The sequence below is a fragment of the Anas acuta genome, chromosome 1 (genome assembly GCF_963932015.1).
Source record: "Anas acuta chromosome 1, bAnaAcu1.1, whole genome shotgun sequence".
Taxonomy (NCBI): Eukaryota; Metazoa; Chordata; class Aves; order Anseriformes; family Anatidae; genus Anas; species Anas acuta.
In genome coordinates, this window is record NC_088979.1 from 98,414,296 (window position 1) to 98,431,338 (window position 17,043).

Consider the following 17,043-nt stretch of genomic DNA (forward strand, 5'->3'; position numbering starts at 1 on the left):
TTCCTTCACCACTTTTAGGGGTGAATTGATCTGTAAAATTCTATTTTATTGTTTATTTTGACCTTAAAGACATTGACTATAGAGTTAGGCAGTCGACAAGGAGGATTCACAGAACATCACACTGTTAGGATAACCTCAGCGTTTTTGTGCCATGAGGTACTGCTTTGTGTATCTCCTAACTGATGCTAAAGCTTAATGTGACACATGGATTCTGTATGTGACACAGCCTTAAGATCTAAAACCACAACCCACTCAGTTTGTAAAGAAGAATAAATAGAATACTTACACTATGGGTAAGTGAGAACAAACTAAATATTTTTGATAAGTATAGACTTTAACAGCAATTTAACTTGACACAAATGTTAGAAAGGGAAAACTACAAAGACCATATGTACATCTTATTCACCTGCAAGCTTTAATGCAAACTTGTGAAGACATGCAATGTCAGTTATATTCCTCCCCCCCCCTTTTTTTTTCTTACACCCTACTCCACTTGGGGTAAAACCATAGTTTTGCTGTTAAAATGAAGCATTTCATTCTACTCATGAACATTAAGTGTACTTCCTCTCCCAGTGCATGATTTTAGATTAAAAATCAACTGAGAAAATGACAATTAGAAAATGTGGTAATTTTTGGTACTCTGATTCAAGAAAAGGTTTAAGAAAAGGAGAAAACTTTATCAGAAGTTTACTGTGGATGCAAGACAAATACTACCCTTTGTAGTACAAGAATGAGGTACTCCTCCTCTTGGTGATTTGATCATTGTCACATTCTGAAAAAAAACAACTGTGCTGCTGACAACCTTGCTGTCCTTTACCTGTTATTTGCCAAGATAGATTTTGTTCATAGTGCTGCCAATTCAGCATCTTTTTGAAGCACTAAAATAGCTTAAGAAAAGTCTCCTTAAGTATGATAAACTTCTGGTATTGTTCCTCTATAAACCTAATTAAAACAGTGTAATAATCTCTGCTGAAAAGTACTGTTTCTCCTTTAAAGAAATTAATTTTAAGCGTATTTAAAACATGAACCCACACACTGAGCAGTTTACCCTGAAGTGACGCTCAAGAAACTTGAAGATCCACATTATATTTACTACTTATATACTTTTAGCTATATAGAAATAACTTATTATTTCAAATCATTTTTTGCAGGCCTACTTCTGCTTTTGATTACCAGACTGCAAATATCAGAGCTACTGTTTTCAAGTTTATGCAACAGATTCATACCAAAAAGTTCTAAGGCCCAGTGAAGCAATAAATTAACAGGTACAACATACAGCAATATGAAATTAAGGAAGTGAAAGTAGATGTATACAACTAGTAAGTGATGGATTAGATGAAGAAACAAACATGAACATAAAGCAGACAAGAACCTCACCTGGCACAGTAAGTGTTTAAAGTAGGCCATCCAAGCTTAACGTTCAGCACAGGCTTGTTTGAAAGTCAGACAGAAACAGATAAGGGAAACACTAAGGGCTACGGTTCTATTTTTGATCTTCAAAAGAGAAGAAAAAAAGCTTCTAGAGAGGAACAGTTCACTATTGCTCCACAAAATAACTCCCTGTCTGTCAAACTACATGTCGAAAGAACTGTGAATCTACTGCTTTATCCACAAATCATACATGGAGATAGTGATATATCTCTGTAGAGGAATCAATCAGCTTAGAAGTGCTGTGAAGTAGCAGAATGCCATATAACCTAATGCAACATGAAACCCAAATGAATGTCCAGTCTTTATGTCTTGTCTTCCATGGACAGCATGCAAATTGTGGGACATAATGGTATAGAATATCACATCCCAGAAGTATACACTGGTCCAAAAAATACAAGAATTCAAGGAGTTTAGCTATCAAAACATGTTTAAATGTTGCCTACACCACAAGTCCTGTCACTGCAAACTAGGATAGGACTGATCTGCAGGCAACCTGATTTTGTTCTCTAAATGCCTGGTATTAACTACAGCCAGAGAGAGGACATGAACCAGACTGCACCTTTAATCTAGATCAGTACAGTTCACACTACACTTACAAATCCTTCCTTTTCATACTAAAAACAATAAAAGCCTAGTTATTGCTAAAACAGTTTAGAAAACGTGGTCAAATGAGGAGTTACACACTTAGAACAGGACTCGGTCTTCAGGTACTTAAATACAAAGGACCTCCCATCCTTATCACTGCTTAGTCCCAAATCTCTGTAAACACTGCACAGCTATGTGGAAATTCCTTTGCTCTGGGAAATTCCCAGAGCAGCTGGACACTAACTTTTTAAGTCAAGTATTCAGAAAGTCTGCGGAGCAGCATCTGTTCAGAAAAATGTTAATCTTGCAGGTGTGCTTTCGACATACATAAAAGAATTGGGCTTAACAAAAAGAACTGCTACAGATACCTTCATTCACAAACACTCCCTTGACCTGTTCGTGTTTGTATGTGGTATGCGATCAATTTTAATGCCAGGTTAACTGAACTACCTGTTTGTATACCTCACAAACAAGAAACAAAGCAAAAAACATCACCCAGATACAAAATACAGGTCTCTCTTCTCCAATTGCTTAATACAATGTCTGACAGACAGTTCCCTGCTGCCATAGTAACTCCTTCAATGTTAGGATATGTCCCACACAGATCATCTCTGGGCAACCAGTGTGAAGAGTTACTCCCATTCTACCTTGCTGCCTCTACTGTGGTGATTAAGGAGGTAAAACAGGCAAGAAAGATTTCATCCTACACCATACCAAACACTGGAATTCACCACCTTTTTTTCCTTTTCTCCTTCTTTCCTCTCAAAAAAAAAAAAAGGGGGGGGGACGGGAGCAGGGATAAGCAAAATAAAAGGTCAGAATCAATTTTAGCATATCTCAAGAGAAAACACCAATCAACCTTTACAGTTTAAGGTTGGTAAAATGTTAATCTGATATTATCTGCACTCTGACAAGCAGGAGAAATCCTTGATCTGGTATTATTTGTGTCTACATAAAAAAGGCAAAAATGGTCTCTATGGAGGTCTTCAAAATTAAAGATTCTTTCATATTCTTTGACATATGATGCAATGCAGTTACTTGTCTCTCCATAGACTTGCAAGAGGCTTACTTGACAGAAGTACGGAACAGGGCTGTGCTCAAAAATAGCTGTTTCCACAATTGTAGGAAAACCACATACATCTCCATTCTTTAAGCTAGGAGAAGGTAGTTAAAACAAGGTGGAATGAAAGAATGGCCTTTTTAGTAAAAGGATATAACAGGAGAAGTAAAACAAACAAACAAACAAAAACACACACACACAAAAAACACCTTACGCATTATGCAGTAGTGGCAATGCCAATCCATTAAGTGCACTGCAGCCTTTTTGCATTTTTGCTAATGTTTCACCTGCCATAACTTATTATAAGGTATCTTTGTATGAAATACTGCAAAAGAGCTACAACAGACTAGATTCCAGTTGGTGTTTATTTCTTTGAATTTACAGATGTCTAACCAAAATCTGATAGAACATGTGAACTGACTAACAGCTTGTCTCTTCTGGAGTCCACTCCAGAGCAAGGATTAACATCAGTGAATATCGCTAGCTTAATTCTATAAATGACACAAGATGGGGGAAAATAAATAAATAGCCAAAAAACTCTTTCAGTGAGACCTCATTTGTGGAATAGAAGACAAATAGAGGAATTGCACAAGAATTAGTTTTTCCCCCCTCTGGCTCAAAGGGACACTGCAGTCAGAGTAACAAGTTCATCTCTTCTACATTACTTGTATCCATGCCATTTGTTTTGTCATTTTCTGCTATACTTAACCACATTCAACAGGCAGTTTTCTTAAAAGTTGCTCACATAACAGGTATCATGACCTGAAAAACAACATTGAGGAATGTTCTGTGTTCTGATGTTAGACAAAAGTACTTAATACTAAGATGTTGCTTTTAATGAGGGGGGGGGGGGGGGGGGGAAAAAAAGCTCCTTTAGCTATATGGTCATGCATGTCAAGTTTATGTTAATAAAAACAAAGCACAGGAAGAAAATAGAAGCTAGTAGTGAAGATATGTATCACCTGCATCCTTCTGAAATTGGAAGGCTGAGCACTGAATACTACAAGCTACTGGACTTGAATCAAGAGCAGTTATTCTAATACAATAACCCAAGAATATTTCTATTTATTTCTAAAACAAAGAAACAAGAAAGATACTTCAATCACTATTACCTACGGGGAACTGAGGATGCAATCTAGCACTTGACACCTGACGCAGCATTAAATGCAAATCCTCAGTCCTGCTGAATACTGTTTAAATACAGTTAAAACAGACAGGCTTTCTTCTGTCTCATCTGTACTGAAGCAACAATAAAACAAACGTGAACCTCAAATTTTGCTAACGTACTTTGGTGGCATTAATTCAAGAACAGATAATCAAAGATACCCTACTGCAATAGGAACTTGTTGCCACTGATGATTTGAAAATACAGCAACATCCATAGCTGTTTCCTAGAGCCCCGTATGGACACTGTTCTCAGCAGGTGGCAGTACTTTGATCCAGGCACATCGAGGGGACAAAGGAGAAGAACAGTACACGAAGAACTGTAAAGCTACTAATTGCTAGGGATTCAACAATGGGAAATCTTGGTGCAAATGCTGCTACAAACAGCTAGAGACATGCATCAACTTATACCTACCAACATGGTAAATGCCCCTCTGTCTTAATGGTTTACCCCAAGTGCCCATCCAAAGAAGACAGTTGATAGTGATCCTAGCCTTTCATACTCATTTTCAGTTAACTACATAAACTCTCATGATCTAATAATTCACAAAACACACAAGCTCGTACTCTTCACAGAGATGACACCATTGCCTACCTAGATGAAAATCCTTTGCTTGCTTAGATACTTTGTCTGATACGACTAACTAGTCACTTTTAATGAAAGACTTATATTCTAGGTAACTATGGCTTTTTGATCCACAAATTTTGCATTGAAATTGATACAAATTTCCCTAAGACATTTTGCATGGCATCAGTTCATTACATCTATTTTAATTACTTCTACACATAACCACAGCACACAATGAGAAAGACATTCTGAAGCTATATTACCATCAATTTACAACTAGAAAGAGGATTGGGTTTGCTCACAAGCACTCCTGCAGTATTAATTGGTCCGTAAAACAGACAAATGTAACTGCTTACCTTGCCTAGATATCACTTGCACACTGAGCTGTACCGTTCCATCTGTTTTTACTCCTTGATCAAAAAGGCTTCGATCTGGGTCCAGCTTGAAAAAAAAGCAAACAGACGTATTAGTCTTAATGTTGTAACAAACTCTTATTCAGTTATACCTTGGGCAGTTATACTGTCTAATATATGGTGATGCTTGTAGAAATATGTGGGCAGGGATTTTTTTCAAATATTGTGCTATCTATGCACCTGACTACCATAACAATCTTCCTACTTCATTCAGATTCAAAGCTAGATTAGACTCTTGGATGTTCAGACAGCAACAAACGATGTGGGATACCTCAAGTCTTTGCTTATACAGTCATTGTCATTGCCCTCACTCATCTTTCACTTGTGTTTTTTTCCCTTTTAGGTAAGGGGGTGTCATCCCCCCCTTATAAAACATGATCCCCCTAAGCTTTTTAATGTTATTCATACTGAATTTGCACATACATCTTAAATGGTTTGATGATAAGGAAGCCGACATAAAATTAATTTTGTACTTGCAATATGGAGTTCAAGTGTGAATTCGATGAACAATGAAAGACAGGGACAAAGTAAAAAGCTTCTCTTGCAAGAGTTTAAATCTGCCATAACCTTTCAATTTACCTGGATATCTTGCAGGCAAATTTCATGTGCATCCAAGGAACATTGCAACCTGGGTTCCAGCAACTTCTTAAGATTTCCAATTGGTTCATTGATATCAATAGCTTGACTCACAAATTCTGCTGTGGTGTAGGTTTGCTCAACGATGCTTAAGTACCAAAAGAAAACAATAAATCATTATCTGTATGTTAATAAAGCTTGCACAATACAGAGAGTATAGGTAGAGCATAAATTGTAAAATCAACGTGACCAAATTTGACAACTGTAACTCTTCTCCCCTTTTTTTTTAATAAAAAAAAAATCATGTCACAGTTCCAAAGCTAGGCTAAATTATTTTCAGAATGGTGTTTCCAAGACATGAAGTTATGATTAATATATATTGTTATATATATATTATATATATAACCTGCATGCAGTTAAAATAATTCTAGTACCTTGTGTAGACTGTATTTAAAAGATCCATGTAATACATAAACTTAACAGGCAGGGAACAAAGAAGGAAGAAAGCATTCCTTCTCATAAAGAATAACCATCCACATCTTTGAACTAGTCAGCATAAGGATAAGCTTAACACCTACAAGAGATGCCAGAAAGAACTACAGCAACATATAACCTTGAAGGAAACATTATCTAGGTATCATGGCTATCTTGCATTAAATTGATGACACTATTGGCATAGGCATTCCAAAATATCAATTTACAGTGAGGAAATCAGAAAGTATGTGGACACAGTCAGGTCATGTGTAATAAAAATACACAAGGAGCTCAGAATAAGGAAAAAATAATGAATGGTTTTGAAACAGTTCTCCAAAAAAGGTTCTTACAGAGCAGGTCATCTACCAGCCTCAGTTATTTCTTCCAAATGCATTAACTGCATCTCTGTATTTTCAAAAACACTTGTGAAAATTAAGAGGGAAGCTCTTGGAAGAAAAAACTAGGCTGAGGTAACTACAGCAAAAGTGACTTTGGTATCTACAGTTTACAGGGCCCCGTTAACAATACAGTCACAATATACAGAATATAATTTCTGCTTCTTTAAAAAAGGGACACTGAATAACAATAAAGCAATGGACTGGAGAAACTGACAATTTTTTAGTACATGTAAACACACTCCTACAGACATTAAAGTAGTGGAAAGAAAGAGAACTACTAAGAACCTAGGAAGAGATAAATAAAATGGTTTGGGATTTAGGCAACTAAGATTATGATAGAGTGTGGGATGAGAGGCTGGAAGGCAGCCCTGCAGAAAGGGATCCGGGGGTTCTGGTTGCTGGCACATTGAATAGCAGTCAGCAGCGTGCCCTAGCAGCCAGGAGGGTCAACCATACTCTTGGGTGCATCAAGCACGGCATCGCATGGCTAGCCAGTTGAGGGAAGGAATTGTTCTGCTCTGCTCTGTGCAGTTTTGGGACCCACAGTACAGAAAGGACATAAAACCACCAGAGAGTGTCCAAAGGAGGGCTATGGAGATGGTGAAGGGTCTAGAAGGCAAGATGTGTGAGGAGCGGCTGAGGTCCCTTGGCTTGTTCAGCCCCGAGCAGAGCAGGCTGAGGGGAGGCCTCATGGCAGCCTGCAGCTTCCTCACGAGAGGAGCAGAGGAGCAGGCGCTGAGCTCTGCTCTCTGGGGACAGCGACAGGACCTGAGGGAACGGCATGGAGCTGGGACAGGGGAGGGTCAGGCTGGGGGTAAGGGTCTGCACCCAGAGGTGGTCAGGCACTGGGACAGGCTCCCTAGGGCAGTGGTCACAGCACCGAGCCTGCAGGAGTTCAAGAAGCACTTGCACAAGGCTCTCAGACACATGGTCTCCACACAAGACCACCCAAAAATCAGACAGGAGTTGGAGTCCATGATTCTTTGTGAGTCTCTTCCAACTCAGAACACTGTACGATTCTATGGCAGCACTATACTGGTTTCCAATAGTGGGCTACAGTTCCACTTCAAGAAACCACCACTTAATTGCATTAGAAAAACTGAAGAGAGTACAAGCAAAATGACAAGCTTTGTATCCAGCAAGAAAGCTGAAAATCTATGGAAGTGATCAAGTGCAGGAATGTGGAGACAACAGTGATCCAGTTACTTCAGCCAGTTTCAAGTTACTTTAGCTGAGCTAGAAACACTTGCACTTATTTCATAATCATGGCCATCTCTGAAGCATTACACGATACCTAATAATAAATCTGAGTAACTGAACTTAGCATGTGCAACCACAAACCTGAAATCAGTAGAACACACCAAATAAATAAATCATAGCCTAATGATCCCCCCAAAGTGAAGACAGTACCTACCTTTCTTCAGTGCATTCCTGTTTCTCAGTTCCATCAATTTCTATTTCTATCAACTCTTCTGCATCTCTCTTAGTCATGGCTAAAACGTCTTGAAAACAGAGCTATGAACAGAAAATAATTTTTTTTCGTAAGTCACAGACCAACAAAACTAGACAATGTTTTGTATACTATCCAAAATTTTTGAACCAAATACCTAGGCAGCTTTTTAAAGCTAAGAATTCACTGAAAAAAAAAAAAGAAAAACAAAACCTAATACAGATTTCACAAAGTAGATGACAATACCTGTTTCTCCTACGGACGTTCCATGGGACGAATTCAGGACTCTGAACAGACATAAACACTGAGTGCAAAGCTTTGTTTCCTTGGAAGCATCCCTACTTACTGAATGCTTCTGGAATAAGCCAAATAACTTTTTAAAGTTCTTTGAAAGTTAATGCATATTTTTATGCTACGTACTATCTTTGTCTTCATAACAGAAGAGGCTAGCAAGGTTTCAATCCTGGAATCATTCTTTCTGATGGACTCATTTATCCCAAACCCGTTAATACAAGATTTTTAAATTCTTCTCAAAATGAACAGTAAACAAGTCATGCAGTTTTACAGAGATGGTTTAAAGGAATTCAAACTGCAAGTCTTATAAAGCCCTTCAAAAACTATTATGTAAAATTAGTTTTGTTACCAGAAGAAATCAAGTGTTGTATCTGATGTCAATCTGTAAGAAGCTATGAGAGCTAGGCAGGAAGTAAACAGCACCTCATTAACATCTCACCGCCAAAACCAGAATCTGTTCCACTCTCACATCTAGCTCTGAAAACCCCTGAGCAGTAAGGGATGGGTTCACTGAACTTTCCATATCACCTAACTTTGTAGATCATCCTCATACTAAATGGGAAAGAATGAAACACCATTTCTGAAGAATGTAGACAAGCTTAACCAAATCTCTCTGAAGGAACTGATGCTACAGGTGAGCTGGTCAACTGTTAAGATTTTTGGAAACTAACGTTTGAGCAAAGTGCCTTACTGAAATCTCCCAGGGAAGCTAACTGGTACTACATAAAACAAACAAACAAATGTATTGGGTCTGGCTGGAATGTTAACTTTCCCAGCAGCAGCCCATACAGTGCCGTACTCTGTACTTGTAGCTGGAACAAAAAAAACTCATGTATTAATCAAATTAGAAAAAAAAAAGAAGTAAAAGTCCAAAACAACAGAAATAAGTTATTTTTTGTGAGGAAGGGAGTTTACTAGCTAGGCTGCGAAAAGGGTTGGGCTATAATTTCTGCTATTTGACATGTTCATGACTTATTTATTAGGAATCTGAAGAACTCTTGAAAGAACTCAAGGTCTTGAACGACTGATGAAAGAAAATATTCAATATTGGTAAATGCAAAGTCATGTGCATTGAGTAAATATTATAGGAACGCTGTAACTGGAAACATATAGAATTAGGTAATACGTTTTTGGAGTCCCTGTGGACCGGACTCTCAATTGGCAGCTGGACTAGCGGCAGCTCACTCACGCTTCAAAGACAGTTTGCCTTTCTACGTTACGCAGTTGCACCTCGCAGGCTATGCAACAGCCTAACTTCTGGTTACCCTAGGGAGGTAGAAAAGGTGAGCACAGGCACAGACAGCAGGTAGAGAAAGAGGAAAAAAGACGGCTCCATTGAGCACAAACGCAAGAAAGGGAGATGGCAGGGTGGAAAGAGGAAGAATAACGTTACCAAAATATGTTAAGTAGAGAAGACCAGTGGGGAAAATTATTCATTCTCTTAAAGAGTGAATAATCGACTGCTGATAACATTGCCAAGCAGCATGTTTAGAACAACACAGCCATCTCACAAGAAGCCCAGTGAAACTTGCTGCTACAGGACTGCACAGAGGCTGGAAGCAGACACACGCAGATGGGACTACACAAATACACGCAGGCCAGCTCGCCAGAAATTGCTACAAGGAGAAGACTGGCATGCCCAGCGACCCTCCATAAGAGGGATGCCCAGAGAGACATCTAGTACAGCAACTGCCTGCATGATTAAAAAACAAAAAACCAGCAAGACACGCACGAGCCACCGCCTGCACTGCTTTCTGTGAGAGCACTGACACCCGCTGCCCCTGCCCAGCTCCCCGGGCCCTCTCTGCGCTCTTCAGCTCAGCCCGGGGCCGCTCCAGCAGCCGGGCTGGCCGGGAGCAGCTCGCAGGCCGGGCGCACACGCGATGCGGGCGGCACCCGCAGCCCTCTGGCTTCTGCCGGCTGCCCCTACCCGGCCTCCGCGGCCAGGGGCGCAGCTCCGCGGTCCCGCCCGTCCCGTCCCGTCCCGGTTCCCTGGCCGCGCACCCGGCCGCCCCCGAGCCCCATCGCGCCCCCCCCGTGCTCCCCCCTCCACCCCGGCGCCGTTTGAACCCGAAACGGAAATGAGGCCGGCGGCACCGCGGAGAAACGGAAACAAAACACGGGGCGGCCCCGCGGCTCGGCTCGGGGCAGGCCGCCCTTACCCGCCGCCGCCGCCGCTCCCCGGGCCCGGCCCGGCCCGGCCGCGCGCTGCCGCCGCCGCCTCCTCCTCCTCCTGCTCCTGCCGCGGGCTCCCCCCCCCCGCCGGGTCCCGCCGCCCTGCGGAGGCCGCGGCGCGCGCTCGCGATTGGGCAGCGCGGGGAGGGCGCGCGCGCTCCGAGGCACCGCCGCTGCCGCCGCCGCCACCCCCCGAGGCCCGGCGAGGGACTACAACTCCCGGCGGCCCCCGCGCGCCGCCCGGCCGGACCGCGCCTTCCCAGCAGCCCCCGCGCTGGTAGTGGTGAGGGTGGCCCGGGCAAGGTGACCGCGCTGAGGGGGGGGGAGGCGTTGATTAACGGCTAAATAACGGCTGATTAACGGCTAGTTGCCGCGCTCATTACCCCGTGTACGCGCTCAACGCCCTGTTTACGCGTCTGTACCGGCGGCGGGTGTAGGTAACCGCGTTTTTTCTCGCTTTCAGCCCGACCGGCGGCGCCGCCATGGTCCTGCGCCAGCTGCTGCGCGTCCCGGCCCTGCTGCGCGCCGCCGTCGCGGTGCAGCTGCGGAGGAACGTGGGGCTCTCGGCCGTCGCCTTCAACAGGGCGAAGGAGCTCGACCCGGTGCAGAAGATGTTCCTGGACAAGATCCGGGAGTACAACACCAAGAGCAAGTGAGTGGGGGGTGGGGGGCTGAAGGCAGGGGGCAAAAGTGGGGGAAAAAGGTGATTTTGACAAATTATGGCGTGTGTTAATGTTGTAGTTGGGCCCTGTGCATTGCAGGTGTGCTCCTCTGCCAGCAGGCAACGCCTTGGTAGGTGCTGAGGTCACCGGGGAGCAGACTGAGTTCATTCAAAAGGCATCCGCTTTAATTCACACTCAGGATTTGCCTCCCTCTGGTAATGGAATCAGGACACCCCAAGCTGGGAGGGATCCACAAGAATCAGCCAGCCCGACTCCAGCTGTGCTGCTCCCCTCTCACCTACTCCTACCTCTTGCACTCTTCCTTATGCAACCAACCACTGATTAACAGGCCTTTGATGGCATGACAGACCATGATAGGCATGATGCAGGGAAACTGTAAAGAGCAGTCTCTTGTTGAGTTTCTCTTTAAACAACCTATGAGACCCCACATAAATCTGGATGAAAGCATTTCACATAATGTTCTTAGCTTTAAAATTGGAAGGCTGGCATGATGATTTTTTTTTTTTTTTTTTTTGTAGAACATAATACTCTGGTGCAGTTTTTGCCGGCAGACTTTTTTGGTACAGAATGACAGCTTCAGCAGGATGTATTCCCAGGTTTAAAGCTAGGTTTAGAGCAAGGGTTCGAGTTTTGCTTTTACATTTTGAAAGAACACCTGAAACCACTGACATGTGTATCAGAACTGCGTATGTACAAATGTATTCTGATACTTGGTGATATTATTTCTCTGTTCGTGGTATATCCTCCTATAAGAATACATTTGGAAGGTGGTGCTGACAGTGTTGAAAATAGAAGTTTCAAGTCCTTTCCTCTAGTTTAGGAGAAAGTTGCTGTATTACTACACTGACCATACTAAAACAGGTTTTTGGCTTGCTCACAAAAAGAAATTGAGTGTGTTTAACTCTGTTCTGATACCGTTCCGAATGACAATTCTTGCTTTCCTGCAACACTTACTGATATTGTCATGAGTGAGAGAAGGCTGGCAGTTGGAAAGCTAACAGGAAATGTACGCTTCTTCCTCACCCTTAAAAAACAACTGATGTTACTTCTTAGGGCATTACGGCACTCAGTATTTTTTTGCGCACTGTGGAGCATGAGTAATCTGTAGAGTTACTATTTCAACTACTTTATATGTGTATCCCAAGAAATTCTTCTCTGAATCTGTATGAATTCATGGTGCCCTGTCTCTTGTTCTTTTTGCTTGTTTAATGCTCAAATCACGTTCTTTTTGCAAAACTGAAGTTAAGCTTTACTAAAGATCACAATTCAGAAATAGTAGAGGTACAAATCACAGTTTTGTCAAGAAGTCACATCTGGAACAAGTGAAATGCCAGAGCCCTGCAAATCTGTATATTCATTGTAGTTTTGTGTCTTGAAAGGCTGCCTCTGTAGCTTGGATTTTCACTAATAGTAGCAAAAAGCCTGCATTTTACCCTGAGAATGTTCTTTATCTGTAAGATAGGTAGGCCCTAAGGTGTGTCATATCTCAATTTTTGGAAATGCTTTAAATTATTTGCTTTAGTTGATTGTCAAAGTGGTAATTCATAAATCACCATGAAAATGTAGAACTTCCACATAAAATTTCAGAACTGAACTGCTAATCAGAACTTCTCATTCTTTTTTTTAGGCAAGCTGGAGGGCCTGTTGATGTAGGCCCTGAGTTCCAGAAAGACATGAACGAATCACTTGCTAGACTTCAGAGGATGTACGGTGAGGGAGATCTAACCAAGTTCCCAGAATTTAAATTTGAAGGTGAGTTAATAATCTTACTGAACTTCTGATTGCAAGTAAAGTAACGCTCACTAACTGGTCTTCACATAGTTAATTCCCTTTTAATTTTTATCTGGACCATTAATCTCACATAAGATACCCTCAGTGAATATCCTGATTTTTCCAGTTAGGATGTGAACTTAAACTGATGCTTGACCAGACTTGCAGGCAGAGTGAGCTATCTTAATTACCTTTCACAGGCCCTAAAGAAATAGCCCCAGATGGCCTGTTGCTGGCATTTGTATTTCTCCCCAAAGAGGTCAGCAGACTGTAATTTGAAAACCAGTCTGTATCATCCAAACTGTGGTTCATAAACTTTGTAACCTTAGGATGTAAGGGCAAACGTTTTATTTTATTATTTTTTAATGACAGACTCTTTGTTTCTCTTACTTTAAGAACACCTCAAAATCTCCATTGCTCTCAAGCAGCCTTACTTACAGTCAGGTTGGGAAGGGGGATAAGACATCTTTCATGTACACAGCCGGCAGCTGGGATTCCCCCATATTTTGTGGGGGGCAGTGCGTTGGGTTTACATGGCAAGGTTTTGGTAGCAGGTACTGCTGGGGTGGCCTCTGTGAGAGGGGACCAGGGGCTGTCCCCACATCAGGCACAGCAGGTTGCAGCAGGCTCACAGCAGGGCAAGGCTCAGTTCATCAGTGGCACCTCTGTGGTTTAAGGAAGGGTTAAAAAAAAATAGCTGCACAGCAGCTGTGAAAGGAGTGAGGAAAATATGGGAGATAAAAAAAAAAAAATTCCTGCAGACACCAAGGTCAGTGAAGGAGGGGGATGCAGACAAGTCAGAAACAAAGGAGTAAAGTTGAGCCTGGAAGACAGTGGGTCTGTAGGAAAGGTGCTTTTATTTTTTTTATTACTCACTGTCCTGCTCTATTAGTCTTGCACAAGTTGAGTCTGTTTTGCATATGAGGGCAACTGATAAACAATCTTCTTTTGATCTTGAGTTCACTTACCAATGAATTCTTTCATCTGATTTTCTCCTCCCTGTTAAGGAGGAAGAGAGTGAGCAGCTTGGGAGGCACCTGGCACAGCCAGCCATGGCTAGCCCACCACAGTCAGTGACCTGTAATTCTGATCAGACTAACCAGAAATTGTGGTTTAGACCAGGAACTCACCTTAATTTTTTTTTTTTTTTTTGGTGGTATTTCAGTTGGATTGAGGAAGAATTTGGTGTCAAATTCTTACCGGTGCAAATAAAACAGAGCATCTGTCAAGTAGGATCTATGGTGTTTCTTTTTTTCCATTCCCAGTTTTAGGGATGTGGTTTATTTATGTTCAGCTTTATTTCTATGTAATATATGAAACAATACATATTAAAGTTCAGGATTTTTTTTCTTTTGTAATGAAACAATTCATGTGGTAGTAGGAACAGATCAAATAAATGGGGGGACACCACGACACCCATTCCTTTATTGCTGTTCTGTCCTTTTATCTAGGTTCAAGGAGTTCTCAAGACTGTGGCTAGATGCTTTATTTTTTGCTTTAGCTAAGATTGCTATAAACTGAGCCTCACCTTTCAGACTCCTGGTAGCAAAGAGAACAGGTATTAATAGCACCTATGTCAATACCCTTAGCTCTTTGAGTTTGTACCTTCAGCATCAAGAATTTGTTCCTCCTCGTTTTTGTATATTGTGGAAATTACCTTTTGCTGAGTGGAGTTGACATTGTGCACTCCGTTCACTTAATTCTCTATGAGACAAGAACCAAGAGGACAGAAGAGCTTGGTTGCTGCCTCTTGTATCAGAGCAATGTTGGAAGTAGTGGAGTCAGGTTGTCCCGTAACATTCTGGTTGATTTCTTCAGTTCCCCGTCTGCCTTTTTCCCCCTCCTCATGTGTTGTTGCTAAAAGGTGTTGCAGCAGAGTGTTATTAGGGGGCATGTGTGTCTTAAACCACACTATACGCTGCTGTGAGGTGGTAAGCCCTGCCTCTAGTGTAGTTTTTGTTCTTTTGTGCTGGTGGTTTAACAGCTGATGGGCAGCTAAGTAAGTGCCACAACACTCTTCTCTAACTTCCCTCTCCTCGGAAGGACAGGTGAGAAAGAAAGCCTGTGGGTTGAGATGAGGACAGGGAGATCCCTCTCCAAGCAAGTGGAGGTGTAGACTGCAATGCATAAGAGCTTGTCTTGGCCTGCCAGCTGAAAGTTTACTTTTCTTTGAATAGCAAATGAATGGTGGTATTTTAGGCTGGAATAAAAAGAAATTAACATGGCTTTTCTCTTTATTTGCCCTTCTTCTTTCTCCTTCAGAGCCCAACTTTGAGGAGACTCCGAAGTGATCCCTGCAGGTGGTACTCCAGACAGCAGTCTGCATCCAAGGAGTTGCTGAACATGGCATCGGTTGTAATTTAATAAATGTGATCTTTAAGTTTGATTTCAGAAGTGTGAAGTTCTTATGTGCATAGCTTTGATTATCAACTCCTACAGTTATTGAGGCAGTAAGTAGCATTTCTTACTGCTAAACTCCTTTGGCAAATAATGGTTTAGTGCTGAGAAGATTATAATACCAATGGTAATGCACCTGGAATAAACTATTTTTTTCTCTTGAGTTTGTGATATGTCAAGCTTCTGCAAGGAAAAAAAAAATATGAGAGAACCCTAAATTGGTAGCAAAGTCCAAGGGAGGTGAAGGACCTGCACAGCCAAAAAGATAGGTGCTCATTTTACACTGCATCAATGAATGCAAGTGAGGAAGGGTTACCCTTACACAGGGGAGTGAAACCTGTAAATGAGGTGGTGTAAAGGCGGTGGTGGTATTTAAACTTCAGTAACTAAGCTGCTGACACAAATGTTTCAGGTTCTGAAGAACTATTTATTTGTAACACTTCAATAATTAGGGTCCAGATACTACAGCTTTAGTTGTACTGGCATGATTCTTCTCATAATGCAAATTACATATGCAGTCCACAGAAAGAGATGCTTCCTTGAAGAAGAGATGCTGTAGGCATTTTATGTTCGACAATAAAATGATGTTTGGGCCTCAATTACAAAGCAGCTTTGGTCTCCCAGGCTAGTGAGTTAAAGTTTGAGTAACTACTTCTAGATGGCTCTGGCAAACCTGGTACATTGTCAAAGTATGTGTAAGAACAGAATCAGAAGTGGGGGACAGTTCAAGCCCTTGACAATCTGGAGATTTGAGTAGTAGAAGCACTGGTAACAAGGTCATCTGTCAAAATTGTTTGGATAGACTATTCCAAGCTCCAAGCGTGAATCCTTTATTGCTGCATGTGTACATCAACAAAGTGAGAAGTCATCACACAAATTGACTTGTATATTCAACTTAGCTATATCTTTAACTTAAACGGTCTGTTTTTGTTTGTTTTTATTTTTTATTAAAAAAACAATTAGGTCAACTAGATCTAAACAGTAGTAATTCCTACTTTCTGTATGTAGTACGTGGAAGCAATATTTACAGAGCAGAGGTCAAAAATCCCTTTGATATTTTTGTATAACAAGTAGTCATTTGATGTCCCTCACAGAGGCTGAAATCTTCTAGATAACAAAGGACTTGGTATGCTTGAAATCCTAAATGAAGGAAGGTCATACGTAAGTAATAGTTCAAGTATTTTAATCATATTAACATTTAATGTGCATTTCAGAAGAAACTCAGGCATGCAGGCTGAAAAGAAGCACACCTGAAATGCTGTCAGTTACTAGTATATGCTCTTTCTATAAAGGAAAGCCTACAGAATGTAGTTACACAGAACAGAAATAATACCCTATTAAAAGGTGAAAGTATGCATCGTTCTTCAGCATGCTCTGTTTTGATTAAAGGATTGGGGTAGATTTCAGAGAGCTTTCAAGCCTACTAGTGTAGCCTTAAACTGTAGATAGTGAAATTTTCTAGTTGGAGCTCCATTCTTTTTGCACCAGTTTGGAAAGCTGGAGCAATGTATATGCAATTAAATCCTTCGAGACCTCTCACTATGGAAATAGGAAAAAAAAAAAAAAACCTTCACTTCTAGCTTCCATATTTAATCAAGCCTTTTT

General features: G+C 41.5%; 3 protein-coding genes across 6 annotated transcripts in view; 1 reads left to right on the top strand and 2 right to left on the bottom strand.

Moving 5' to 3' along the window:
- The window catches only part of GABPA (GA binding protein transcription factor subunit alpha), a 24,960-nt gene extending 14,195 nt beyond the window's left edge, over window positions 1–10,765 (bottom strand). The window contains exons 1-4 of one of the 3 annotated variants that reach the window (XM_068689919.1): window positions 10,756–10,765; window positions 8,084–8,184; window positions 5,801–5,945; window positions 5,165–5,249 (exon numbers count right to left, since the gene is read on the bottom strand). In XM_068689919.1, coding sequence (XP_068546020.1) covers window positions 5,165–5,249; window positions 5,801–5,945; window positions 8,084–8,160 — 307 coding nt within the window. In that variant the 5' untranslated portion in view covers window positions 8,161–8,184; window positions 10,756–10,765. Of the gene's footprint in view, window positions 1–5,164; window positions 5,250–5,800; window positions 5,946–8,083; window positions 8,185–8,365; window positions 9,158–10,575; window positions 10,732–10,755 lie in introns of those variants that run through there. The other 2 variants (XM_068689900.1, XM_068689910.1) reach the window with 2 other exon arrangements.
- Window positions 10,752–15,427, top strand: ATP5PF (ATP synthase peripheral stalk subunit F6). The gene is made up of 4 exons (XM_068689953.1): window positions 10,752–10,891; window positions 11,052–11,240; window positions 12,899–13,023; window positions 15,304–15,427. Exons 2-4 carry the CDS (start codon window positions 11,071–11,073, stop codon window positions 15,330–15,332), a joined length of 324 nt encoding a protein of 107 aa, XP_068546054.1. The 5' UTR covers window positions 10,752–10,891; window positions 11,052–11,070; the 3' UTR covers window positions 15,333–15,427.
- Window positions 15,428–15,844: 417 nt separating this feature from the next.
- Window positions 15,845–17,043, bottom strand: part of JAM2 (junctional adhesion molecule 2) — a 34,701-nt gene continuing 33,502 nt past the window's right edge. For both annotated transcript variants that reach the window (XM_068689938.1, XM_068689929.1), the window contains one exon: window positions 15,845–16,578. Coding sequence is in view for 1 of the 2 variants with exons in the window: in XM_068689929.1 (XP_068546030.1) it covers window positions 16,546–16,578 (33 nt within the window). In the remaining variant the exon portion in view is untranslated. The remainder of the gene's footprint in view (window positions 16,579–17,043) is intronic.

What these genes read in the sequence shown, in the direction of transcription:
- ATP5PF (XM_068689953.1), top strand. Translation starts at nt 11,071, where the DNA reads ATGGTCCTGCGCCAGCTGCTGCGCGTCCCGGCCCTGCTGCGCGCCGCC. An exon ending in GAGTACAACACCAAGAGCAA is followed by an intron (nt 11,241 to 12,898) that starts GTGAGTGGGGGG and finishes TCTTTTTTTTAG; the next exon opens with GCAAGCTGGAGGGCCTGTTG. An exon ending in CCCAGAATTTAAATTTGAAG is followed by an intron (nt 13,024 to 15,303) that starts GTGAGTTAATAA and finishes TTTCTCCTTCAG; the next exon opens with AGCCCAACTTTGAGGAGACT.